A 27,347-nucleotide genomic window follows, 5' to 3' on the forward strand; every position below is an offset into this window, starting at 1 on the left:
TATCACAGAGCCCCAGTCCAGATCTCTAAGCACCACCCATTGTAGGAACTGCGGCCCAGGACTCCACACTGCTCCCTGAACAGAACTCGCCCACCCAAGGCCTCCACAGCTGGTCCCCACCTCAGCCCCAATGAGCCAGATGTCCCTCCGAGAGGCAGACGGAGTGGGAGAGGCTAGCACTGACCTCGAGCAGAGAAGCCGCCGTGGCCAGCGATGGGGAAAAGAGGACTTCACACGCATCCAAGTTCTCAAATGTACGGGCTGCCGGCAGCAAGGGACATGGTGTCACACGGGGAGGCAGAGGGGCAGGGGGGACCCTGAGGAGAGCAGGCTGCCATGCCTACTCTCATGTCTATTCTGTGGCCTGCCCTGCCCACAGAGGGTAAGATCAGCATGGTCAGTATACATCTGATTGATGTTCTCATAACAGTCTGTGGTCACCATGAGAGTATGGGTCCTAAATGCCAGCACCTGGCACTGAGCCTGGCACCCAAGCTAGACTCTCTGGTGGCTCCCTCTCAGCCTCTACACAATAGTCCACAGTGGCAACCATGGAACCTTTGGGGACAGCTACGTGAACTTATTCTTTCACCAAATAAACCTCCTTCTCTTGGGCCTCAGCGCCTTTAACATCATCTCTTTACTCAAAGTACCTATTTCCCCTTATCTTTCTAGACTTATTAGCCCAGGATTCTCTAGTTCTGAGGACACTCATTCGCTGCATAAACGTCCAAGACCTTCTGTTCTGTCTGGGACCCATGCTAGACACCGTGGAAAGGCAGAGTATAATCCAATGCCTTCTTCCAGTGGACGACTCGACTCGACTCTAGAATGCAGTGATGTCAAATAGGTGTGCATGCCCTGCGTTGTCAGACAGCTGTTCAGGCATTCATGCCGCAGTGTGAACTCCAAGCATTAGCCTCTCTTAAAGACACTAAGCCTTACTACAGAAGGAACCAAATATAGCAGAGATCGTAAAGGGAGGGCTACAGTCAGCTCTGGGTACCTCACCTGCCAGCTCTGTGGGGGACTGCACCACCCTTGAGACTGAAGTCAGGCTAGGAGGATGCCCAGCTCACATCCCATGGGATGCCCGCTGCAGCAGGCAGCACTGCCAGCCCTTGGAAGCTAGATGCTATGATGCCCTGAGTGGTGTGTGGCACTGTGGGGCCTCACCCTTGTACTGCAGATTGCCCATGTGTAGGATGGCAGCTAGAAGCTTCGAGATCTCCCAGTTCTCTGTGTCTGTGAACATGAGCACCTTCATGGCTGAGCGGATGTTTGCATACTCCTGACTGTCCACTCGGCCCTCACAGGTGATGCAGTTACCCTGGGAAGGGGACATGGCAGAGAACAGGAGGACAGGGAAGAGTCAGGGAGGTGTCAGGAGGGTAATGCCCCCAGGATATCTAGAATGGTCTTGTGGCCTTTTCCGGGACACCCTGATGTGAGTAAGAACTGGGTACCTCACAGGCTCGCCCAGCCACTCCTCTCCACCATTGCTCACAGCGCCAGCTCCTCACCCGGCTCCACACAGCTCCAGGGTGCCGCCCACTCCTAGGGGAGTTCCCTTCCACTGTAACCATGTGTGAACCACAGAGGGGAAGTGTAGACACAGCTTGCTCAGGAAGTGTGTGTGGGTATGTATGTGCATATGTGTGGGGGTATTGTGTGGCATGGTGTAGCGTGGGTATGCATGTGTGCGTGTGTGTGCTTGTGTGCGCATGTGTATGTGTGTGTGGTGTGTGATGTGTGTGTGCCTGTGTATGTGGTATGGTGTGGTATGTGTCATGTGTATAGTGCATCTGTGTATGTGCACGGGTGTGCCCATGTGTGTGCATGTGTGCATGTGTGTGGTGTATGATGTATGCACATGTGTGATGTGTGCACATGTGTGCATGTGTACGGATGTGTGCCTGTGTGTGTGTTTTGAGTGGTGTGTGTCATGTGTGTGGTGTATCTGTGTATGTGGTGCATGTGTGTGTCTAAGTGTGTATGTGGTGTATGCTGCATATGGAGTGTGTATATGTTGTGTGTTTATGGTATATGTGTGGTGTGGGGGGTATGGTGTGGTATGGTGTGGGTATGCATGTGTGCATGTGTACATGTGTGTATGTGTGGTGTATGATGTGTGTGTGCCTGTGTATGTGGTATGGTGTGGTATGTGTCATGTGTGTGGTGTGTGGTATGTGCATGTGTGTATATGTGCATATGTGTGCATGTGTGCCTGTGTGTGTGTTTTGTGTGGTGTGTGTGTGTTCTGTGTGGTGTGTGTGTATGTGTGTGTGTGTGGTGTATGTGTGTTACATGGTATGTGGTGTATATGGTATATGTGGTATGTGGTATGTCTGTGTATGAGAGAGAGGGAGAATGAGTATGCCAGCTAGCTAGTTACAGAAGAGAAGGTCCTGTCCCACCCATAACACCTTAAATCCCAAGTAGGTTCTCTCCAAGGAGATAGAGTTGGAATTCTCAACCTAGCCTGCTGTGTACACAGCCCCTAGAACAGTGGCTCCCAACCTTCCTAATGCTGTGACCCTTTAATAAAGTTCCACATGTTGTGTGCTGGCCCCCAAGCATAAAATTATCTTGTCGCTACTTCATAGTTATAATTTTGCTAGTTATAAATTGTAATGCAAATATCTGTATTTTCCAATGGCCTTAGGTGAACCCTGTGAAAGGGTCAGTCAATCCTCAAAGGGGTAGAAAGACACTCACTGCCCTAGAGCCACAGAGCACCAGAAACCAGCACCGGAGCCCGCCATCAACAAATCCCGGAGGCCCAGGCCTCAGTAACCAGCTCCCTCAATCCTAGGAGGCCCAGCAGAGGCCTTTAAAGTCTCCATTATGAGCAGGTCTATGTGCTTGGTTCTGTGGCTCCTATGCTGTGTCCCCATGCCCTGTGTTGACTTTGAGAAATGTATCTATGGTAAGGATTCACTAGGGACATATGCCCAAGTGAGGGCATGTTGTTGAAGGCACAGACAAGTCTGGTTGGGCTGGTACAGTGCCACACTGCCAAGTTTGGTCTTTCCCTACATCACCGAGACAGGTGTATACCCCAGTGTGTCACCTGGGCCTCACCATGGCCAAGTAGTTGTAGTCAGCGGCCTGGCCTAGGCCCAACTTCTTCTTCTCCTCCTCATTCATGCCCTCCAGCATACAGTAGAACACATGATAATTCCTCTCATCAGGAGCCTGGAAGTGGGCACCAGGATTAAGAACACACATGAGCAGGGGTCTCACAGGGGACCTTGAAGGACCAGGTGGAAGTCCAGTGTGGTAACAGGTGGCCCAGACTATGTGGACAGTGGTGCCCACCCCTCCTCTCCAGGCACCGACTCTCACTGAGAGCCAGGGCTCACCTGGCGGCAGACGCGTGACTTCTCCAGCAGGTACTGCTCTATTTTCGCACCCTCAATGGCACCACGCTTGTTAAAGTGGATGTCAATGTACTTGCCAAAGCGGCTGGAGTTGTCATTGCGGATGGTCTTGGCGTTTCCAAATGCTGCAGGGTGGTAGGGACCACAGGTGAGCCTGGATAGACCTGGTGCCAGCACCCAGCTCACCCTCAAAACCTGCCTTTACCTTCCAGGATCGGGGTAGCCTCCAGCACCTGCTGCTCGATCCATGAATGCTGTCCGCTGATGGCCGCCAGGAACTGCAGGATCAGCTTCGTGCTCTCCGTCTTGCCAGCTCCTGACTCCCCGCTGCAGAGGGTGGGAGTGACAGGAAAGTCCTCAGCCCTGGCTGAGGCAGTAGTCCCAGGTGTTACAATAGGCACAGTCCTCAGGACCACAGGGCCATACCCCCATCCCTCCTGGTCAAGAATATGAACCATTCGAACTGCTCAGCTGATGTTTTGGCCTCGTCCTTTGCCCAAGAGGAAAGAAGACAGAATTCAACTGACCATCACTTCATGGGACCCCTCAGGAAACAATGGTGACCCCAAAAGCTAGCATCAGCCTTTGTAGTGTTATGAGAAAAATAATGTGAGGTCTGGAGTGACTCCATACACTATGCCACAGCACGAGGGCACTGTCTGCTCCTGGGGAGCCCCCCCCCCCCGGCAGTCTGACCGTGGAACAATTCCCAGTGTGTTAGCAGGGCAGCAGAGCTGGGCCTCTCACTGGGAGAAAGGCCGGGCCACCTACCTGATGATACAGCACTGGTCCCGGTTGTTGCGTTTCATGTTGAAGTAGCAGTTGTCGGCAATGGCAAAGATGTGGGGGGGCATCTCCCCTATCTTCTTGTTGGTGTACTGGCGGATGTGTTCTGGCGAGTAGATGGAGAGCAGCTGGTAGGGGTTCACGGCCACCAGGATGGAACCTGTATATGTCTGCAAGCAGCAAGAGACAGGAGCTTGCCCTGTCTGCTGGGGGTGGGAAGGTCTCTGCCCTGTGCCGCTCTGGAGTCCACAGACATGGCAGGAGCTGATGGGGTGGGAGGGGGGGTCTCATACTGGCTTTTGGCCTGGCTCAGAGACATTTGGTAAAAGGAGGAGGGGACAGCCAGAGAGGTTCCTAAGCCTGGATTGCATTGTCTTATCTGTACAATGGGTAAAACAGAACTGTTTGTGAAAATGAATGAGGCAGTATGTTTTCAGATTCAAAGTGCAAAGCAGAGACAACTCAAATGTTGGCTCCTTCCTTTGGCTCCAATCTCTGTACCTAAGACTTTTAGAGCAAAATTTTAAAAACTGGACCATGTTCTGAGGGGAGACTGGGATGGTGGGAAGCTGTGAGTGGGCCAAGTCTTACAGAGCAGAAGGCTGGGGCTGGAATGTGGTACAGAAGGAGCTGGGATTTTGGGCTTGGGTGGTGACTTTCTCTGTAGCTCCACCCAGGGCAGAGTGGCTACTCTGCCCCGTGGATGGAGCATGGGACCTGAGGCTGCCTGCTCAGGTCTGTCTCAGCTTAGGGACCTCAGGCTGTACGAGAGCATGGGTAAGATACCCAGCTATACCCTGGGTCCTGTCAGATAGAGAAGCGTCAGGATGGCATGGGTTTGCTCCTCCCTCCTCTGGCCTCACCCCAAGCTGGAAAAGGTCAGCCCTCGCCTGTTGTCGGTGATAGATGTTTTGATGTCTGGGGCCTAGGGAGGTTGGAGACAGATGTCTTTGCACAGGGGAGGTGACAGTCTCGACCATCTCTCCAACCTCTACCACCTTCCCAGGACTACATGACACCAGAGCATCCACCATTCCCCAGCAGCTCAGCCCAGTATGGCATGCCGGGAAATCAGCTAGGGGAGCTGTGTAGAGAAGCTCTAATTAAGCCAAGAGACTCCATTTCCAGAGCATAGAACTTCCTTTCGTCTTAAGCCGACTCTTCCAAGCACTGCAGCCAGGAGCACCTAAGACTAGCTTTCATGGCTCAGCTCAGTGCCAAGAGTTCCGCACCCAGGAAAAGAAATGAAGCAAGGAGACCAAGAGGAAAAGCCCAGCCAAGCCAACAAACCTCCCAAGGGCTATCACTGTGCTACTCGCCCGCCCCCCATGGTTGGTCTGTTACAAAGTAACAGGTAGAGAGACAACCAGTCAATAGAGAAGAGGCCACAAAGGCATCCCCAGGAACCTGGGCCTAGGCTAAACAATGGGGTGGGAAGCCTGTGGCCACCTTCTGTTACACACTGTCCCACAGCAACTGTGGAATGTAGCTGACTCTTTATCTTCAGATGGGGAACCCATCCCCACCTGAGAGACAGCCTCGAGTAACATTGCTTTGGCCAGCCTCAGTCTGCTTATTTGTGAAAAGGGAAGCTCTCTGCCTGCTCTCAGGGCCACTGTGGAGACAAAGGTGCCACCCTTGGCAGGTAACAGGGGCATAAGTGCCACTCCCTTCTTAAGACTTGCTCAAGAATGTCTCACCAACACAGCTGGAGGCTGGCCCCACAAAGTCACTCCACAGCACCGCCCCCCCCCCAAATCGGTGCTCCAGGAGCCCATGCATCCTCCAGGGAAGGGGAGGAGCTGGTCTGCAGCAGAGAATAGGAATGTGAACGGCTGTGACATTTGGGGGGATCTGCTGGAGAAAGGTCATTCTGGCAACTACAGAAGACTGACATCTGTTCCCATTTCCGACCTAATGATGCAGCCTATGGAGTCACTGTGAGAGGCTCAGTGGCAGGAAAGCAACAGAAAGAAATATGGAGATGTTACAAAACCTCAACACTTCCTGGTGCTGTGGACGCCCCTTCTTATTCCACTACTGCCTCCAGGGCCCTTTCCATTCTGCATGCAACCCCAGGGCCTCATGGGTGCAAGATTCCTCAGTGTCCCACCTCCTGGAGGCCACCACATGATGGCCACTAAGACTCCCAAGCCAGCTCTCCTGCAGTCCTTCTCAGCCTGCTCAATTCAGCCTCCAGTACCACCTCGCCCTTCCTTCTTCACCCAGGTGGGCCCTCTACACCTTGCTCCCTGTTACCAGCCCACCATCCCAGCTGGCCTCCCCGGTCTGGGCTATCAGATCCTTCCTGATCCCCACCTAGCTCCTCATCTGGCTCCTGTCCCCATGGTTGCTCTTCCACTTGCAGCCTAGGTGAGCTTTCGCTACTTTGCCCTCTGCTGGGACCCATGCCTGCTCCCTACAACCTCAGGTTGCACACATCTTCCTAAAAGAGCCTCGTTACTCTTTATCTTGCAGACGAGGTGGGTGGCCACTGAACCTGAGGCCCAAAGCCCCTCACTCTCCTGCTGCACCAGCCTGGAGCACACTACCCATGCCCTTCACCTAGGTGATGCCATGATGTCTCTTTGCCATAAGGAGCTGACTCCTTCAGAAAGTGGGGGTGTTATGTGTGTCTCATTGCAGCCCAGGCGTTCTCTGAAGTACATTTTATCGGATGCTTGCTTGGTGACTCTGGTTCAAGGCCTTTGTCTAGCACAGAATACAGGACACAGCAGCACTGTCTGTTATGTGATTAAGCAATTAACAGTCATGGGCTGAGAGGGCGCATCTCTGATTATCTCCAGGGACTAGCAGAGAAGGGAGCTAAGGGACACCCTGTCAGCATTCACACTAGCCACAGTACCAAAAATGAGGTCTAGGATGGAACTGGCAGGAAAGACAGAATACTGTGAATAGAATACTACATGTGGAGAAAGAACACATACATGTGCATACATGTAAAGGTATGTACACATGTGTCCACATATGTGTGCTTATCCCATACCCAAATGCATACACAAGTACTCATCATCAAACATATGTATGTCAATGTATACACATATACATATACACTCATACATGAACACGCATGCATAACCATAATGTCTGAGTACACACGGTCTTTCCCTTGCAGGCACAGTGAGATAGTCAGAAGGAAATCTACAATTTATAGTACACACATCTGGTTGAAACTGAATCATAAAAGACCGGCAAGACTGTTCCAGAGGTTGAGGCTCTTACTGTGTAGGCCTGCTGGCCAGAGTTTTAGTCCCAGAACCTGTGTGAAAACTTCAATGCAGGAACGTGCACCTGAAATCCCAGCACTTCTACAGGAAAGTTGGCTGGAAGCTCTCAAGCCAGCTAGCCTAGAGCATGCGGGACAATGACAAGAGAAGCCCTGCCTCAAAACACAGTAGAAGGAGAGAAATGGCCCCCCAAAGCTGTTCTCAGACCTCCACACATGGTGGCTGCAGCACACATGCACCTGAGCACGTACAGTAAATAGTTCATTTAAAAAAAATACTCAAGACGAGGCCCTTTTCATCACTAGGAGACGATGCCAAGAAGATTCCTGCCTTTGCCGATCTACAAGTCTTTGCAGCTCCAGACATGAGGTCTGGCCATGGCACTTTCCAGATACGCCTAGCCTGCCTTTTTTTAATGAATAAATATCTTAAGCTTTCTGTCTTAATTTCTTATACCATAAATATCATTTTATGACCCAAATAAGCAAAAGTCTTTGGCTCCCTCAATAATTGTAAAAAGCTTTGGGTTTGATGAAACCTTTGGAGTGTCAATTTGCTAAGGTTCTTCAGGACATGTGTCCTACCTGGTATAAACTGCCTTTGTCCCTGATGTCCCAGCTGGGTGAGACCAAATTTATTTGTTTCTCTATGGAAGTGTATTTCTGCATTCCACTAAGATCTAGTGGTGTTTCCACAGGGAAGAGTGAGCGGGCTGGTTCTAATGAGAGTGCATTAGAATGCTAAGAAAGCTTGCCTCCACTGGTCTTGAGGCTTCGGGGTAGCAGCCCCCAGCTCCCTAACTGGTAAAATGCCAAGCCTGTCCCTGAGCAACACTGGCCTCTAGTTTCCAAGCCTCTGAGGCCTATAAACAACTCCTGCCCCAAACTTAGCTCTAAAGAGCCCAGAGCCTGAACCCAGGGAGGGGAAGAGCCCCAGATGGAGCACCCCACTGCAGAGCCGAGGAAGTCCCAGGAGTCTGGACGACTGGGTGTAGCTCAGGGGTAGTCATGGGTGGTACTCACGTAGATAAGGTGGTCTCGGTAGCGGATGAGGAGGTTTCGAAGAATGCCTGCCTCGTTGAGATCCCCCAGACGGATCATGTCCTCCACACCATGCACCGATGTGGGGTGCATTGGCTTGATGTGCGTGGCATTTTGAGGGGAAATCCAGTGTTCCTGCAGGGAACATAGCCCTTCATGTCAGCTGCTGCTACTGGGCCCAGGCTGGGCAGAGGATGGGTCTGTGGTCAGCTCTGACTGGCTTGAGTCTGGGGATTTTACTGGTCTCTGCCCATCAAGGCAGCCCACAGACACATAAAGGAGAAAGGCAAAGGTGTTGCCCCCACAGTGGTTATCATTAGGGGCCTCAGGTCCCCCAGTCACTTTGAGAGATAGAGAGAAAGCATAGTGACTCAAATTTAAATGGCTTGGGTTCAAATCCAGGCACCAGTAAACAAATACATAAAAAATAAGTTCAGAGAGTTCTACAGAGCTACTGTGAGTAGGTGCTGAAAGCCACCTCTCCAGGGGGATAGCTTTCCAGCAGAGACCTGAATGAAGAGAAAGATTCTGTAAGAAGTGAAGAGAGAAGGCCAGGCCAGGGGCCAGGAAGAACCCTTCCCAGGCTGTGGCATGTGAGGGGTGGACAGGGACAGTAGCAGTGGGCTTTTGGCCCCAGAGTGTCCTTCACAGGATTGGCTGGTAAACTATATGGAGCTGGGGAGGGGAGACTTTCTGGACCTGTGAGCTAAGATGATGAAACACACCACACACACACACACACACACACACACACACACACACACACACACACACTTTGTGGGCATGCTTTCCTCTTTCCTGCAGTAATCTCTGCAGCCACCAGGTGGCAGACAAGGGCATCTAGGAAGGTCTTGGAATTCTTCCTTCTGGAGAATAGAGCCTCAATTTCCTGGCATCGCTGGAGTCCGGAGCCTTTTCTCATCACCAGACTTGTGGTCCTGGGTATGGCCCCAGCCCACCCACACTCACTTTCTCTCATCTTGAGCCACAAATAAACATGAGTTTCTGTGAGTAGAAGAAACCTCTGATCTCAGCCTCCCAAGCCCATAGGTTTGTGAAAAGATGTAACACCCCTGCCAAGGCCCTGCAAACTTGTATTTCCTCCAGCTGTTCCTAAATGTCACCAGTTCCAACAGGAATCCCTAGCAAGAATCTAGCTTCAGTCCCAGGCTGCCCCTTTGGCCATCCCACTCTCTAATGGCTGCCGCCATGGCATCCACATGCTGGTCCACACCTTTCCTCTCCGCTGGCCTCAGCTCAGCCTCTGTGGTTAGGGGGTGAAAGGGTAGCTCAGCTGCCTGCTCAGAAGGGGCAGGGCAGGGCCAGCCAGAGCCCTGCTCCAGCTTTCCTAGCATTCCATGGCACTCCAGCAGGAAAACTTAATCCAATCCAGGCCCTCACCCGGCCATGGCCAGTGCACAAGGGGCCCAGCAATGACGTCAAGGACCTGTCTGCACTTTCAGTGCCATGTGGAACATTCCTCTCTCTCAAACACTCTGATAAAAGCTGATCCATTTGGAAAATTCCCTTTGCCTGTCCCTGGCCCCTGCATGGGACCAGACGGCGGGGCCTCTGAGCTGCTCTTTCCTGCCCTACCCTCGGATCCATAATTCCTTTCAAAATAGGTCAGTTGGAGAGTTCAACAGAGCTACGGTGGGCAGACACTGAGGGTCATTGCTCCACGGAGGGAGCACTTAAGCTGAGACCTGAATGAAGAGAAAGTTTCTATAAGAAGTGAGGAGAGAAGGCCAGACTGAGGGCCCAGCAAAAACAGCCCTTCCGGGGTGGTGGTGTAGGCAGGGCATCTAATAGGTTGGCAGGGGCAGTTGCAATGGGAATTTGGCCCCACCAGGGTGTCTTTCACGGGTGTGGCTGGTGAACTCTATGGAGCTGGGGGAGGGGAGACAGGACAGAGGCCCAGCAGCTCACAGTACCTTCCTGGCTTCTCACATCACCTTCCTGGGCCTCACATCACCTTCCTGGGCCTCTAGGGCCTTGGTCACAAACATCAAAGACAATAGCGTTTCCGTCCTGGAGAGGGGGAGGGGACAGTTATCTCCTCTGGAGAATCCTGTCAGGTGTGCAGGCTACTGGGGTCTGGGATACACTTAGCCAGGTATGGGCTGGACACCCTGAGCCACCAGGTTACAGAGACCACGATTGTTCTCTTCACAACACACGACGGAGAAGTGGGACCTGGGTTCACAGTGGCAGTCAGACTCAATGTAAAATGACTGGCCAGGTTAAGAAGTGCAGCTGAACAGACCCACCTCCTATGTGGGAGGATGTCCTGCTGAGAGTGGCGGCTCTCTGATCAAGGTCCACAGCTCACAACAGCGGCCAAAGTGTAACAAGCCTAGTAGTGGAACATTGGTTCTGAAGGCCAGAGTGACAGGGACAGAGAAAAAGACAGGAAGTGTCTGAAGACTGACAGACACAGAAAAAGACAGAGACACGGAAGAAAGACAGAGAAAAGGAGGTGAGGAGAGAGAGAGAGAGAGAGAGAGAGAGAGAGAGAGAGAGAGAGAGCAGGGCACATAGAAATACCACAGACAATTCTGGAGATTGGGGGCACATCTGGGAAAGAGCTGTCTGGGAAAGAGGACAGGTGTTCCACTGAGGGAGGTGGGGTCTCCTGCCAGGCACAAGAATGCATTTTGCGAAGGCAGGAAGACCAGAGATTCCTCAGTCCTGCAATGTTCTCCCGAGAGCCTTTCTGAACACTCTGTTGAGCTCTACCGAAGCAGGTGTGACTGCCTGGATTCCTCCTCTCAGCCCACTGTGTCAGTGAGAGGACAGAGGTGGAGGACAATGGCCCTGAGTGTCAAGGGAGGAAATAGGAAAAGGTCCCAAGGCCTCAGCTTCCCTAATTGTCTGCATCCTAAGTTCCTAGCCAGTCTTGCCCCACCCCCAGCAGTCTCCACTCTTAAGGCTTTGGTGGGGCGGTGTGCAGGATGGGAGGGGCCCTTCAGGATCCAGTGACACAGAGTTACAGGATACCATCTGACATGCAACCTGATGCAGGTGAAACTCTACCCTGAGGTAGCGTCCGTCGTCCTCATCCTTAGAGCTGAGGAGCTTCACCAGCCTGTCGGCTGCCAGCCCACCCTGTGCAACAGCTCTCCATGACTCAGCTGCACAGCGGCTTCCCTGCACGGAGAACTCGAGCCTCAGAAGGATGGGAAGGGCACTCTGGCCTCAAGCCCAGGGCCACGCCTCTCTCCTACGACCTGAGTCCTGGAGCTGCTGCTGAGATGCTGGCAGTGGCAGGAATACATGCAGAAGCAGCCATCCTAAATCCTAATCCCAGCACCACTGGTTGGGAACTTTGTGAGTCACACTAACCCTATGGGGTCACAGTTATTGTCTGCCCAGACTTTCACAGGTGCCTTGAGAATCCAGACAGAAGTTAGGTCAAGAGTCCTGAGGGGTGGTCCTGCGGAGTCCTGGGTATATCAGTGATTCCCTCCCCTAGGCCCTCAGCTCCTGTGCCTGCCTCCCCTTGTCCCAATAGGATCTGTACTGTCTATTCCCTCTTGGCTTTCTCCAGACCAGGAGACTAAGGCAGGAATCCAGAGCCAGGCACAGCATTGGACACAATCCCTATTATGGCAAATAGAAGCTTCCTGGATCTTTTATGTCTCTACTATACTACATTCCTGTGCTCTGCACTGCATCTGTGCCCCCAGCGCACACCCATGTGAGTCAGCACAAAGACCACACATGTGCACACATGCATATACACAGGCACACTCATGCACATATACCCACATGCAAAGGCACATACACATGCTGCAAACTTATCCTCTGAGTCCCCATGGCTCCCCTCCATGCCCACACAAAGACCACCTGCCTCCCTAGTGACACACCCCTTTCCTTTGACCTTTGCCCTCTTCCTCAAGGCTCATTACGATCTACCAAGCTTGCACTTCTGGGCCCCTTTCCATGAGACTGATTCCCCAAGGGCTATGTGAATGATGAATTCCACGAGCCAATAGGGCTAAACCCAGTGTGCCTAGAGAGACACCAACCATCCTGAGGTGCTCAGCACGTGTAGGCTCACATGAAAGTCTCATTAAAGAGGAAACCAAGGCTTGAAAGGAAGGAGTCTGTCTCCAAAGCTCTACTGAGCCATGCCAAGGAGCTTCCTCAACAGAGCATACACAACCCTCATCCCTATGTCCCAGGATGGCCTGAAGGTTTTGGAAATGTGCAAACAGGAAGCAAAAGGGAGTCTTTCTTGCAGGAGCAGAGGAGGAAGGGTTGTGTGCGTAGCAAGGATGTGGGATGTGTCGAGCATTCGTGCGTGCGTGTGTGTGTGTGTGTGTGTGTGTGTGTATGTGTGTGTGTGTGCATGTGTGTACCTGCGTGCATGTGTGTGCACTTATGTTCGTGTGTATGTGTGTATGTGTGTGTGTGTATGTGTGTGTGTGTGTGGTTGGACACTCTCTGGTCACTGCCTAGTAAGGACAGCTGTCATTGGAGTCTTCCCAGGTAGGACTTGGGGAAAGATAGTTACTCACGTTGCCTTCATCATCCACCACCTGGATCTGCCCGGAGTCGCAGAGCTTCACCACAGCCCCGATGGGCACATCAAACTCCTGGCCCGACTTCAGGTCCATCCACACATAGTCCCCCTGTGGGCAACAGATCTGAAGCTGAGCCAGGAGAGCGAACTCAGCGGCTTTCTCGCCCACTACCACCAAGGCTTGGAATCCGAGCCAGAAGAGAGGGGTGAGGGAACCCTTTCTGTCTGGGAGCCTCGTGGTGGCCAGCCTTAGGCTGGGGCTCATACAATGTCCTCAATGCCTCCTCTGTAAGCCAGGTCCCCTCACCTTCAGGCGAGTGAGCCGAGGCTCAGGAAGAAGGGCAGCCGACAGCACAGGAGGGCAACCTCAGCCCAGGCCCATCTGAGGCTGTGTAACCTGTGGCTTCTGGACATACAGGCACCTGACAGACTAGAGACTAAGGCAGGTACACCAAATCACGTCCTTTCTACCGTAAAGGGAGACACAGGGACCACCAGGCTCCCTCAAATCATGGTAGAAACGGGTCCCTGTAGACCCACTGCTCTCTGCTGAGCCTGGGGTACAAGGCCACATAGACTCCTGTTTGTGAGGAGAGCCCAGACCTCGAAGGTGGCAGGGGAGGGGCATTTCCATGTTCTGTGCAGCATTTGGTACACTGACACTTAGTTCAGGTAGCTGAATTAAACCCAGAGCTGGACTAAGAACAACTCTATTGCATTCTGATTTATTCAACAAACATGTATTGGACGCCTACTGAGTACAAAGTCCTGCTTGATTTAGGAGGAGCAGAGAGCATGATAGAACCTCCATTCTAGTTGAAGAAATTAGAACGTTAACAACCAAGTAAGCAAAGCTCTTCGCAAGTCTCTGTGGACCCTGGTGAGCAGAGAAGGAAGAATCCCGAAGTGACAGAGAATGACAGGCAACAGCAGGAGAATGACACTCCAAGTTGGCAACCAATGAATTACACAGTGGAGGAAACCTCTATGCTGAGGTCCGAAGGATATAAAGCAGCCAGGCAAGGAAAGGACAGCAGGACCGGTGAGAGCAGGGGCCCCAAGGCAGGAGGGAACATTAAGGAGGCAGTTATAGGGAGGACAGAGGGCATAGGGTCCAGGACACAAAGGTCCTTGGTGGCCTTGAAATAAGATAACTGTTTGTATTCTAATCTTTTTTTGTTGTTGTTTTTTTTTTTTGAATTTTCAAGACAGGGTTTCTCTGTATAGCTCTGGCTGTCCTGGAACTCCCTCTGTAGACCAGGCTGGTCTCGAACTCAGAAATCAGCCTGCCTCTGCCTCCCAAGTGCTGGGATTAAAGGCGTGTGCCACCACCGCCCGGCTGTATTCTAATCTTAATTATATATAAAAAAAGTGTTCTTTTGGAAGGGGTTCCCAGGCTCTCCTGGAGTGTGGGAGAACTTAGCATCCTAACAAGCATATACTTTCATATCAAGTATGGTTGGAAATGTAGTAGCCTGGTAAACTGGTTCATTACAGAGCCATGGACATGGTGTAGTGGGAAGAGCTCGGGGCATAGAGTGAGAAGGTCCTAAGCCCTGCTCACTGACCCCTGAACCTCAGTTTCCTTGTCTCCTGGAAAGGGGGGAGGGCTTGGGCATATAGCTCTTTCGGCCTCCCTCGCCTATCAGAACTATAATGGGCCCTGGCTTGCTCACGTGAATGGGCGTTAGGGCACACCAGAGACAAGCTAGTCAGTCCTGGGTCCTGCTAGATGCCAGACAAGTAAGAAAAATGATCAGGCCCAGAGGATAGGAGAGTTCATGTTCGCTGAGCATCCACTGGGAGTCTGGGACTCCTCTTTGCTTCCAATTTAACCCTCACAACAGCTTGACAGACACCTTTGGCTCCTAGGTCACCTGTGTACTCACACGGCCACATAGCAATGACTTTCCCCTGGCCTCAACTTTCCCAATCCTGCTAGGGAGCATTGATTTTGCACTCTGTGAGAGATCTGTATGCAGGCTGCCTATCCTCTGCAGATGAAGCATGAACAGATGGGAAGGTATATCCCAGGAGGAGCAAGCCAGGCTGCCCTGAGATGAGTCATGGCAGGAACAGGGCCCTGTGAACCACATGCAGGGGTTGGATTTTCTCCTAAGTAGGATATGAAGCCACTCACACCCAGAAAACAGCACAACTATCACTTTCTTTCTTGAGACACTGTCTCATGTAGCCCAGGCTGGCCACAAATTTGGCCAAGGATGACCTCTCTTCCATTAGAGAGCTGAGATTACAGGCATGCCGTGCGATATCTGGTTTACAAAGCTGGGATGGAACCCAGAGCTTTACATTCTAGACAAGCTCTTACTCCCTCTCCCAAGCTACACCCCCATTCCCTGGGGTTTCACTTTGACAACTCTCCTCTGGCAGCTGTGCTCTGCTCATCCCACAGCCCAGCACCACACTATCTTAGTCAGGGCTGGGCCCAGCCTCTCACCCAGGCCCAACGAGGCTCAGGAAAGACTTCAGTGAGCGAGAAGGCAGGGGAGTGTGGGTGGATGTGAGCATGTGTGTGGTGTGACTGTAAGTGTGGGCATGTGACTGTGTGTGAGGGACCACAGAGTGAGGGGGTCTGGATAGAGAGAGTGAGCACAGAGCACAGAGCAGAAGCTTCCAATAGCGGTGTGGTTCGGAGGTAGAAAACTTGCCCAAGATTCAAGGCTATAGATAGGCTCTATCTTCAGAGCCACAAAGGAGAAAGACAGGCAGGAAGAAAGGGAGGGAGGGAGGGAAGGAAGGACGGAGGAAAAGGAGAAATAAAAATGATTTCTGCCTGCTGACCCAGGTGCCAGATGACTGCTCTGTGGAAGTCCCAGAACGTTCCAGAACTTTAGAAGTTCCTCTGAACTACACTGTTGCCTTACCCTCGTATGGCGAGTCCCCTGTTTCTCAGAGGTTAAAACAACCCTCCTGTCACCCAGCCAGATCCTGAGAAATCCCAAGCCCAGGGCTCTTTCCCCACATTCCAGAGGTTTATCCCTGTGCAAGACAGGCTGGAGCTCTTGGCGGAATGACTCCCAGCCCTAAAGACAAACTGCAAATCCAGGCTGAGAACAGTTGAAAGCCAGGTCTCTGACTCCCCGATGTCTCCTGGCCTAGCACAGGGCCTGGCACACACAGGTGATTTATCTCGCTGAAAGAACATAGGATAGCCAAATTAAGATACCCTGTGGGAGTCAGAAAGATCGGCTCAGAGAGGGAAACTGAGGTGCTCATAACACACAGCAAACAGAAATGACTAGACTCTTCTAGCTTCAGGCTGTCTCCAGGAGGTGGACAATGCTCTAAGTAGAAAAGGCCCTTGTGTCCCAAGGCAGGTAGGACACAAAGAATGCCTATTTTATAGGTGAAGAAACTAAGACCCAAGAAGAAAAGGGGACTTGGTACATTCTCTCATCAGACTGCTCACTGGCAAGGCTGTCAGATGCTAAGGAGGAAAGAAGCCATGAAGGGCTCCAAGTCACAACCCACTTCCTGTGGCCAGACTCAGCCACCATATTGACCAAAAGCATGCCGTGAAAGGCACGTCTCTAGGGACCTCGCTTTGCAGTGCAGATCATATTTGAGACATGGCAAATGCTTTGGTGGGGGCTGTGTCGCTTGGGCCAACTCACAGCTTTTCCACTGTCAGGTGAATCCTGGATCAGTGTCTTCCGGGCCCAGGCCCTGCAACCCCTGCTATTCAGACCCAGCCACTTTCTTACTATTCTCAAGCATAGTCCCCACGCCCCAGTGATAGCTAGCATTTAGCTACAGTGAACGCAGAAGTCAAGAGATGTGGGTCCCAGTTTCAGTTATGACACTGGTGCTGTGTGACTCGTGACAGTCAGACCTCACTTTTCTGCAATCTTGGAAGGGAAGGAGTCAGTGTAGCCGAAAACCAGAGGCCCAGAAAAAATGCCACCTGTGCCTGCTGTCTGCCCTAACTCTAAACTTGAGGTCAGTATCACATCAGTACCAATCCATAGTCCTCAGACCCCTCCTGCCTCTTCCCTCCTCTGGGACAGGTCTTAGGTCTCTGTGGAAAGACAGGAGCCTCAGTTAGAACATGGTCCCTCATTTCATTTTTCTACCCATTGTGTGCCATTTCGTAGGTAGGCAGGTGACCAATGTATTGCCATAAGTATCTTGAAGCGGGAAAGGTGGCAAATTACTAGCCTTTGTTGAGAGGGGGAACTCTAGGATGCCCTGTCATGTGTGCCTCAGGATGCTCCCCGATCTGACTGCCCAGTAAAAGCTGGGAATTCTTAACTTGGTTCAGCTAGTCTGCCCCTCCCCCCCACGGCATCCTTAGTTTTCCAGATGGCAAAACCTCCAGACCCTGGGAGGTGTGCCTTCGGCCAAGTTCACACCAAAGTCCCTAGTCCCGTGCAGCATCCTAGGGCTGCAGTCTCCCGTGAGCTTCTAGCTCCTGCATCCCACTTGGGGTCTGACAGCCTGAGGAATTGAGGCTCAAGCAAGGTGAGCCTTCCCCTCCCGGCCCGGGGCTCACCGGCAGGACCGCGAAGGTCTTGAGCGCTTGGTTCAAGTTTCGCACCAGAGCCCACTTGCCAGGCGGCGGGGCGGGCACCTCGCCTGGGTCAGCAGGGTTTCCGGGGGACTCCATGGTGTGGTAGGTCTGGTGGCCTCACGACGCGACGCGTGCTCCTAATTCACCTAATCCCGCGCACCACCCGCTTGGGAACCCTAAACCCAGCCATCTGCCAGGGGCCCATGGCAACCGCGGCTTAGGTGACGCCCGTGGGCCCGGAGAGGAAGGGGCACTGCGCCGCTGCGACCCCTCCCACGGAGGGACCCTGACACCCTCAGATTCCCATGGTGCTTTTTTGGAACCGCAGCCAGGAAAAAAGCTCCAGGAACCTTATCTTGGCCGCAGTGTTGGAGAAAATCGGTCTGTTTTCTACAGGAGGAAAAGTGTGACCGCGATCGGGGAGCACAAGTAAACTTAGAAAAGTTTTAGGGCTACAGAGAAAGGTGATTCCCAGCCACTGGTTGGGGAGTGGAAGCCGGTAAATAAAATAAAAATAAAATCCGGGGGCCTCTTCAGCCACCGGATCCATTGTCTGCCCTCCCCTCTGTCCTTCGCAAATCTTTGTGCTGTTCCAGACAGAGGGATAGCACAGAGGGCTGGTAAAAGCTGGTAAAATAAATTAATAAATCTCCCAGGGAGGCATTTTCAGGGGAACTGAACCTTGAAGAGCCTGTCTGACCCTCCTCCCCAAACCCCTAGGGTCAACTATGTGTGATCTCTATCTCAGAGATTTCCTGGACTCCTCAGGGCCTCTAGTCACCAAGATGGCTCAGGCTTACCTTGTAGGAGCTTGGCAGCACTCCTGTGCCCTGGTATCCAAACAAGATGAGGTACCAGGCTCCGGACGATGCAGAGCCCTGAGCCAGAGGCCACTGTCGGTCCATGATGCCCTCCAGCCTCCTGCCCCACCCTCTCAGCTTGTCCGTTTGTCTGCCATCCTCTCTTTCAACCTCTCTTCTCTTTTTTCTTCTCGTATCCATCTCATACAACTCTCCTGGCCTGGAACCCTAGAAACCCAAGTGCTCCCTTAGAAAACACCAGCAGAGAGCAGGGCTTAGGGAGAATAGGAGAACTGGCAGACACTCAGAAGCCACAGGCAGCTCAGAGCTGTCAAGCCAGGCCAGGACCTCCTTCTACCCACACAACCCAGGCTAAGCCTCAGGGACCCAAGCCCTCGCCATCCTATTCTGGCCCTGTCTTGCCTCCACCAACCCTTTCCACACTCAGGGATCTTGCTCATAAGGGTGCCTCATCTTGCCTGCCTGCCCATGAAATCCACAGAATGAAGGGGAGGAGCCCACGTGGACTCTGGGCATTTTCTAACTGATCATACAAAACCAAGGGTGGAGCAGGGCACAGAGGGTCCTATTAATATGCCATGTCCTTGAGTTCTCATCCTGGTGGGATGAGATTCAGATAAGGAAGAACCACCAGATAAGGGTCAGTGCTGCCTTCGTATCAGCCCTGTGGACTCTGGAGCCAGGCAGTTTAGATTCAATCCCACTTGGCCACAAGTGGTGTTCTTTGAGCAAACTCCTTTACCTGGGGTAACTATGTTTCCTCATCCGCCTGTGGCAGGATGGTGCCAAAGAGGGGTTTGTGGATCCATGGGTGCTGTGAACAAATTCTGTGTGCTTGGTGGTGCTGATAAGTGGGAGACTATTAGGCCTCCAAGAGGGGGAAGGTGTTCTAGGCAGAGGGATAGCACAAAGATATGCAAAGGACAGGGGAGAAGGCAGACAATGGATCTGGTGGCTGGAGAGAGCCCCCTGGAGAGGCCCAGCAGGGTGCTGGGGGGTTGTCTCTGCAGGTGACACTAGAAAAATCAGTCCTCTTAAGAGAGAGAGAGGGGTGGGGAGAGACAGACAGACAGACACAGAAGCTGAGAGGTGTGGGGGGGGATGTGACTTGTATGCTAAGAATCTTTACTATGCAAACAGCTGATTCCTTTTCTGAAACCAAGAAGAACTGAAGGCAGGCAAGAGGACGTTCTTCAAATGTTAAAAAAAAAAAAAAAAAAAAAAAAAAACCTCTCAGGTGTGATGGCGCAGGCCTATAATACCACAGATGCAGAGGTGAGAGGACTGGGAGTTTGACCTCAGTCTATGCTACACAGTGAGTTCAAGGATGGCTTGAGCAACACAGCAAGAGTCTGCATCAAAAAAATTAAATTAAATAAATTTTTAAAAGCCAGACACAGTGGTGGTGCACACCTTTAATCCCAGCACTTGGGAGGCAGAGGCAGGTGGATCTCTGTAAGTTCAAGACTAGCCTGGTCTACAGAGCAGAGACAAATGGATCTCTGTAAGTTCAAGGCTAGCCTGGTTTACAGAGCAGTATTGTACTTGGTATGTAATTCTCCCTTTCCCCCCTGTGACTGGAAATGCAAAAAAGTAGTTATAACTCTATATTAATATGTTTGATGCACAGTGTGTAAAAGATGTAAGCTGTGAAAATGGAAAAGGCTGTGGATCTTTAGTGGTGCGCATCTCTTACACACCACTGAAGTTATTTTGGTTTTTATATTGTTATATATTTAAGATCTTAGTTGTAAGCCTAAAAAAACCATAAAGAAAAAAAACTTTAAAAGTTTTTTTTAAAGTAATGTTTGTTTTTAAGAATTTGCTTTATTTATGTGTATGTGTTTGTGTGTCTGTGTGTATGTACACCAGGTGTGTGAGTGCACAGGTTGGAGTCCCTGGAGCTGGCTCCCAAGTGTGTGAGTACACAGATTGGAGTCCCTGGAGCTGGCTCCTAGCTGCTGTGAGCCAGCTCCCTGACATGGTGCTAGGACCTGAATTCCAGGCCTCTGCGGGAGCAGCAAGCACAAGAAGAAGAGGAGGAAGAGGAGGAGGAGGAAAAGGAGGAGGAGGAGGAGGAAGAGAAGAAGAAGAAGAAAAAGAAGAAGAAGAAGAAGAAGAAGAAGAAGAAGAAGAAGAAGAAGAAGAAGAAGAAGGAGGAGGAGGAGGAGGAGGAGGAGGAGGAAGAGAAGGAGGAGGAGGAGGAGGAAGAGAAGGAGGAGGAGGAGGAGGAGGAGGAGAAACTCATAAAAAGGAGGACTTGAAAAGGGAATCAAAATAGTAAATTGGAAAAAATCAATTAAGCACAAAAAGATGTCAATAATGAGAGAATTGGAGATGTTACAAAATGTCTAGAGTACAACTAGCTCAGCAGCAAAGGCCTTAGCAAGGGCCTGGAGATTAAGCTCAATCGGCTGAGTGCTTGCCCAGCACAAAGCCCCAGTGCTACATAAAACCAGTCGTGGTGCATCCTTTAACTACAGCACTGGGGAGGTGGAGACAGTAGGATCAGAAGTTCAAAGTCACCAGGCGGTGGTGGCACACGCCTTTAATCCCAGCACTTGGGAGGCAGAGGCAGGTGGATATCTGAGTTCGAGGCCAACCTAGTCTACAGAGTGAGTTCCAGGATAGCCAGGGCTACACAGAGAAACCCTGTCTCGAGAAACCAAAAAAAAAAAAAAAAGAAGTTCAAAGTCATTCTTGATTGACTATATGGCAAGTTGGAAGCTAACCTTGGATAAATGAGACTGGTGTCAGCAAGTTAAGTCCTTACCAGTAGTTAGATATGCACCACTTGAAAGGAAGAATTTGACGGAATAGATAAGAACACAGGATTCTACCAAGGGCTGTCTGCTCGAGATTCATTCTACATCCAAGGTCTTTGTGCAGATAGCATTCCAGGCAAAGAGTAACCAAGAGAGAGTGGGGCGTTCGCATCGATATCAGGCATAACAGATTGCAAGTCATGACTTGTAACAAGGGACAAAGGAGGCATTATATTGTATTAAGTCACATCCAACCAGCATGTGGCCCAGAGCTATCTTCAAACCTCCTTCTCCCTACAGATCTGGGTCAAACTCACGTGGATCCTACCCTGGCCTACCACAGAGCACAGAGGAAAGTCATGTCAGACGGAAGCGAAAAAGCTCTTCAAGGTCCTCCGAGAAGCTGCGTGTGCACCACAGAAGCCTGGAGCCTCCTTTCCAGTGTCACCTGGTATGGCCACTCTGGGAACATCTGTCACCTGACATGGCCACTCTAGAGACTTTGGATAGGAGGGACTTTTACTATAGCCTCACAGCTTTCCTGATTCTGACTCCCAGGCTTCCTCTCATCCTCCTGTCCCCCTGGGGTCTTAACTCTCACATTTTGGCTTCCAGACGACACTCAGTTGGTATGGAAACTTCTCCAGAGAGGCAAATCTTTGTCCTTCAGGTTCTGCCAGGCATAGAGCTAGGCTTCAGTGGGGGCTCTGTGGGGCAGGTGGATGAGAACTGACTGGTAGAGGGGGCCTCAGATGCCCTAAGACTCCTTAGGGATTCTGTCTAACTCATAAGGCCATAAAGACAAAGGGTGTGCCCAGACTAGCAGCAGGCTTCTATGCAAAATGTCTCTACCCTGCAACGCCACCCAGGGACAGTCTGACCTCTCCTCCCCAGGCCCTGTGCCCCTCTCTCCTTTCCTTAACAATCATCTCCCCATCAGCTCCTTGTCCCTGTCATGTCCAAGCCTGCCCAGATTATGTTTCAATGACTCTGCTTGAGCCTCAGTTTCTTCACGTGTGGGAGATAGATGAGTTCCCACCCCCATAGCTTCACTGAATCACTTAGGGTGATGACCATAGATACCACTCCTGGCTACATGGAACCCTTCACAAAGCAAAAGGTTTTCTGGGAGTAGTGGAGTTTAGGTAATTAGCCCACTGTTGTGCATGTGTCCTTTGTGCCTAGCACCCTGTCACGGCTCAGGAAAGCTAGATTTGAAGGGATGAATGAAAATGCATGACTTGAATCTGTGGTTCAGGAAGGCTGAGGTATGGAAGGTTTCAGAAAGAAACTGAATGAATGACCTGCCACTCATAGTCCCACATGAGGGCAACCTACACATAGAAAAAGAACCATCGGATCCTCTGAGGTCTCCTGGGACTTCCTCATCTTAAATAAAATAAGAGAGTAAAGCCCGGGAACACATCACAGCACTGTTATCTGAAGGTGTGTGGCAGCTGGCCTCTGTGGACTTCTATGTTTAAGCTGGACAGTTTTATGAGCAGGGCATTATACTCTCAAACCTCCTACAGGCAAGAGCTACCATCAGCTCTTTGCAAAGTGGGGTAGCAATTAGCTTACCACTTCGTAGCTGGAAAGCCAATGGCCAGGAGTCCAGCTCAGCCCTTGCATCCAAATGGTGCTCTCTTACCTGGGCATCACTCAGCACCAAACCCCATGTCTGTCACAGGGGGCTGGTTCCCAGCTGGGAAGCTGAGGAGCAGGAGGAGGCTGCCCTTGTTTCTAGGGCTCTGTGAGGTCCAGGAATTCAGAGGAGACATGGTCTCCAGGGTGACAGGAGCAGAGAGTCTCTGACAAGAACAAAGAATCTCCCAAGGGAAAAAAAATGGGCTACACTGAGGCCTGGAAGGAGGGGGGAGTGAACCGAGGGTGAGACCAGCAAGAGTGAGTGGCAAGTGAGGTGACAGAATGAGCAGTTCTGGGACTATAGCCAAGGTCAGAAGGGACCTTCATGGTCAGCTCAAGGTTCCTCCTGGCATCATCAAAGTCCAAGATGGAGCCTGCAGAGCTTGTCGGCACGTACAGCCAGGGCATTGTGGAGGACGAAAGATGTAATAGAAAGGTATGTCCCACTTGAAAATGGGTACAACCATTATCTACTTAAAGATCTGCTCCCAAAACAGTCCCTGCAGGATGAGGCTAGCTACCATTCAGAGGTAGTTAGAAGCAAACAATCCAGAGGAAGAGGAGTCCAGTCAGGAAGAGGCCTGCTTCAGAGGCTCTGGGGAACACCCCCGAAGCCTATGAGGGCCCCAGATCCTCCTTCTGGGGGTGTCTGTGTGAATCACTACCCATCAGCCCCTTTTAGCCTGGCTTTGATGGGCCATTGAGCAAGCTTTCAGCCCCTGAACATTTTCCTGATCCAGAGCAGTAGCCTGCCTTTAACACATGGGCCTTGTGTGGACTTGGGGTTTCCAGCCAAGCTGCTCCATTGGCCTCTCATAGCCCGAGACAACAGGAAACTAGTGGCTAAGCCACAACAGCACCCAGCATCTCCGCCCAAAGGCTCTGTGCCCGGTCCACCTGGCACATTGCCTACATTCCTGGCTCCCACTTTGGAGACTAACAAGTTCATTAGTCTCAGGCTGGTCACGGGGAAGATCTGAGGGTCAGAGACCAGAGTGGCTCTGGGGACTAGGGGGCCTGGAAGGCTCAGCTGATGGGCAGTACCTGTGCCTCTTCCCTGGGGAGCTCCAGCTTGGGCCCTGTCACCCTGACTCACTTCTGCCCGGGTCCCCCTAAGCAAACTTGCTTCCCCAAAATCCTTCCATACTGGGGTCTTTGCATGAGCTTCCTCTGTCTGGAACGCCTGGGACCTGAGGGGATGAGTCATCACTCCTGCCCAGAGACATGTGTCAGTGACAAAAAGAAGCTCTTGTGGCAGAGGCAAGGAGTTCTTCACAGCTGGGTTCTGAAGATTAAGTAGGAGTTTGCCAAGAGGAAGAACTGGAATCAGTTTCCAATGGCTAAGCACATAGAGAGGAGAACATGGAGGGTGGGAGATGAGGTAGCCAACATGGCCCTCCCTAGCTGTGAGAGAGAAGAGACACACTCACCTTCTGTAGAATAACCATGGCTCTATGTCAGCGCACCTGCCAGAGTGACCAGACACAGTTCTGTGGGAAGAGACCATGCCATACCCTGAGCCCAGGCAGCTTGGATCTGCAAGGCCACCTAGGCTCCTCCCCAACCCCACGCCCACCCCTCCTCCCTCACAGAAATTCTCCTTGGTTTCCATCCTTCTGATGAAAGCTCAGTCTATGTGACCAGAGCCTCAGTTACTGTCACCACCTCCACTGCCCAAAGCTGCCCTTGTCACCTCAAAGGGCATAGAAAGGAGTGTAGTTAGCCCTGAACCAGACATCAGCATGGGGGGTGGGCTGTGCTGGGACTGGGACTACAGTCCTGAGGTGGCCCAAAGCTCTGAGAAGGACCATCTCTTACCCAAGGTCACACAGCAGGGCAGGGAAGACCCAGGACTAAGTAAGACCTGGGCTCTGGTCCTAATTCAGGACTGCTCCAGGGGTTTTAGGACACAGGGCAGAACTGTCCTAACCCCTGTTCCTGGCCCTCATCTCCTACCTCATCCAGCACAGAGCTAGGCCCAGAAATAGGCTCAAGGTGGATTTGCTGCACCGAGTGTGGTCACCAGAAGCAGCCCCAGCCCATAGGTCTTGGTGTGCGGCCCCTCCATTCCTGCCTGGCCTGCCCCCGAGAGTGAGCATTAAGTTTTCACAAGGGCCCATTCAGAGGCACTGGAATATCTGATCCTCTGCCCACGACACTACCTGACACCTGAGCCCTGACCCCCATGCCCTGGGTCTCTAAGGGCATATGGTCCTTCTGGAGACCCACACCATCCTGGGTTCCTGGCAAAGGAAGAATTGCAAAGGCAGTAGCACTGGCCATGAGAGCTGCTGTCTGAAGAGGCTGCCTGGTTCCTGCCTCACTCATGCTGGTACAAGGCTGCAGGATAGACTGGGACCTTGGAGGGTAGAGCTGAAGACCTCAGGTCTCTTCTATCCAGTGCATGAGCCTCCTCCACCTCTCCATTCCAGTTCTAAAACTAAGAGCTAGACTGTGTTTAAGACTGTTGCTTTTCAAATCGAGAACAAAGAACCATAGCTTTTTTTTTTTTTTTTCCCTAGGCCTACATCTGATTTTACCTTGACCCCTCGGCAACCCTGGATGGTGACCTTCATGTTCTCGGGTCACAGATAGGGAATGTAAGGCACACAGAGATGAAACAACTTGTACAAGGAGAGATAGATTACTAGGGAGATGACCCAAAAGACCAAGAAAGAGAGGCACTCACACTCACCCCTACCCTCCACTCCCATCTTTCACCTCTGGATACCCCTGACCCAGCTCTAACTCAGAAACAACTCCACAGGCCCTGTGCTCTTTCAGCTGTTCCCTCATCCAGGGCATAAGCCTCCATGTGCACAGCTCAGTACATTTCCTTTCCATGGCTATAGTGGCAAGGCCCCTATAGGTTCAGGGGAGTCCAGTCCCACAGAACCTAAGGCTAAGGGCAGGGGCTCCATCGGAGGCCCCGGCCTGTAACTCCTCCCCAGTCCAAAAGTCCCATCCAGGCAGTCCCATCCTTACCTGGGTTTTATCCACACCCTCTGAGTCACCACTTCCCAGCCCGGGACCAGGGGTCACAGGTCAGGAGGACTCTGGAAGCTGAGGCTGGAGCCTGCAAATTGCCCCAGCTTGAGTCTTGCTCTGATGTTGCTGTGGGGTTCCCTTGGACGACTCAGTTTCTTGTCTCCCTGGGTCACTCTCTCTTTCTGTTCAGGGCAGCTGTCCAGCCTGCACTGCCACCCGCCCTCTCCCTCCAAAGCCTTCTCCCAGGAGGCGGAGCCCTGGGGGGCCTCCAAGGTCTGGATGTGGTGACATCAGCATGAGGGGCGGGCTGTGTTGGAGCTGGGACTAATGTCCAGAGGCTGTCCAAGGTGCTGTGTAAAGCTAACCAGCAGGGATGCAGGGCATGGCAGCCCCAGGAGGCACTGCTGGCCCGTGGGGAGCTCCGGCCTGGGGTCAGCCGTCTGGGCCTCAGGGTCTCTTGTCACGTGTGTTACTGCCTGCTATCTCTGCATGGTTGGGACACCTGCTCTCGTCCCACCTTGGTCATGATTTTGCTGGGTCTCCCCTGCTCACGCAGCTTCTCTCATCCATGATACTACTAGAGACCACATAGATGAGCAGGCTTGGCAATACCTAGAGCCTTGGGTGGACACAACACCCAAACCAGGACTCCCCAAGATGCATCCCCTGAGGGTTTACAACCTACCCCCACAGCCTGTTCCTGCAGTCCTGAGTGTGCTGTTATCAGACACTTTGCAAAGCCACCAGAGCAAGAGCAGCTTCATGCAGGACAGAGACTCATCCGGTGTGTGTGACTTAAATGTGTGATTTTAAAAAGGGGGTGGGTGGGAATGAATAGGACACAAAATACTCATCGTGGTAGGTGAGGAAGGAGGCTGGAGGACCTCCTCCTCCTGAAACCTGGTTCCTTCTTCTGTCCACTTTCGGCCAGCTGGGACATCTCTGCAGGGAGGCTGCTTTTCAGGGGTGGTGGTGGTGGTGGTGGTGGTGGTGGTGTCATCTATGGTGGTACAGGGCTGGGAGGATCAATGGTGCAATGCTGCCACCTGCTGGGCACAGCCAACTGCTACAAGACTAAGGAAAATCTGGTCAACTTCCTCATATCAAAGTGCCACAGTGAGACCAAGGTCCAAGGTTGAACTGCACCCAAGGCAGCCTTCACCCGTGGCGCTGAGACGTAGGAACCAGGCAAGTAGCATGAGCCTACCCAGAGAGGGAGAGACACAGGTTGGAGCATCCAGAGCCCAATCAACAAGCTGGCAACTGCCCCCCACCCTGCTGTGCTTCATTGGGGCTGAGGTGCATGCTGGGAAGTGGGTGAGAAAGTTTTCCTCAGCACTCAAACTAGGCTAAGCAGCTCACCCGATCGGAGAAACCTAGAAATTCATGCTTGTTTCCCAAAAACAAACCACCTGAGATCACACGTGTGCGTGTAGGTCATCTCGGGCTGTCAAAAATGCTCTTCTTGCCCCACCGTCTTGGAGGCAGAAAACGAAGTCCTAACATAGTGCTCAGTGCCACGGCAACCTCGCCTCTTCTGAAAGCATTTTTTACCCCTCCCTCACCACCTCGTACTCCACCCTACCTCTCCAAGTTCTGCCCACTTTCTG

General features: G+C 52.0%; 1 protein-coding gene across 4 annotated transcripts in view; it reads right to left on the reverse strand.

Moving 5' to 3' along the window:
* Nucleotides 1-25,970, reverse strand: part of Myo7a (myosin VIIA) — a 71,360-nt gene extending 45,390 nt beyond the window's left edge. The window contains exons 1-10 of one of the 4 annotated variants that reach the window (XM_031387442.1): nt 25,109-25,128; nt 24,180-24,239; nt 12,981-13,094; nt 8,440-8,592; nt 4,155-4,339; nt 3,589-3,710; nt 3,366-3,508; nt 3,085-3,198; nt 1,177-1,330; nt 185-261 (exon numbers count right to left, since the gene is read on the reverse strand). In XM_031387442.1, the coding sequence (XP_031243302.1) occupies nt 185-261; nt 1,177-1,330; nt 3,085-3,198; nt 3,366-3,508; nt 3,589-3,710; nt 4,155-4,339; nt 8,440-8,592; nt 12,981-13,094; nt 24,180-24,197 (1,080 nt within the window). In that variant the 5' untranslated portion in view covers nt 24,198-24,239; nt 25,109-25,128. Of the gene's footprint in view, nt 1-184; nt 262-1,176; nt 1,331-3,084; nt 3,199-3,365; nt 3,509-3,588; nt 3,711-4,154; nt 4,340-8,439; nt 8,593-12,980; nt 13,095-18,316; nt 18,829-24,179; nt 24,240-25,108; nt 25,129-25,734 lie in introns of those variants that run through there. The other 3 variants (XM_031387441.1, XM_031387443.1, XM_031387440.1) reach the window with 3 other exon arrangements.
* Nucleotides 25,971-27,347: the final 1,377 nt, after the last annotated feature.

The sequence above is a fragment of the Mastomys coucha genome, unplaced genomic scaffold (assembly GCF_008632895.1).
Source record: "Mastomys coucha isolate ucsf_1 unplaced genomic scaffold, UCSF_Mcou_1 pScaffold21, whole genome shotgun sequence".
NCBI classification, from domain to species: domain Eukaryota; kingdom Metazoa; phylum Chordata; class Mammalia; order Rodentia; family Muridae; genus Mastomys; species Mastomys coucha.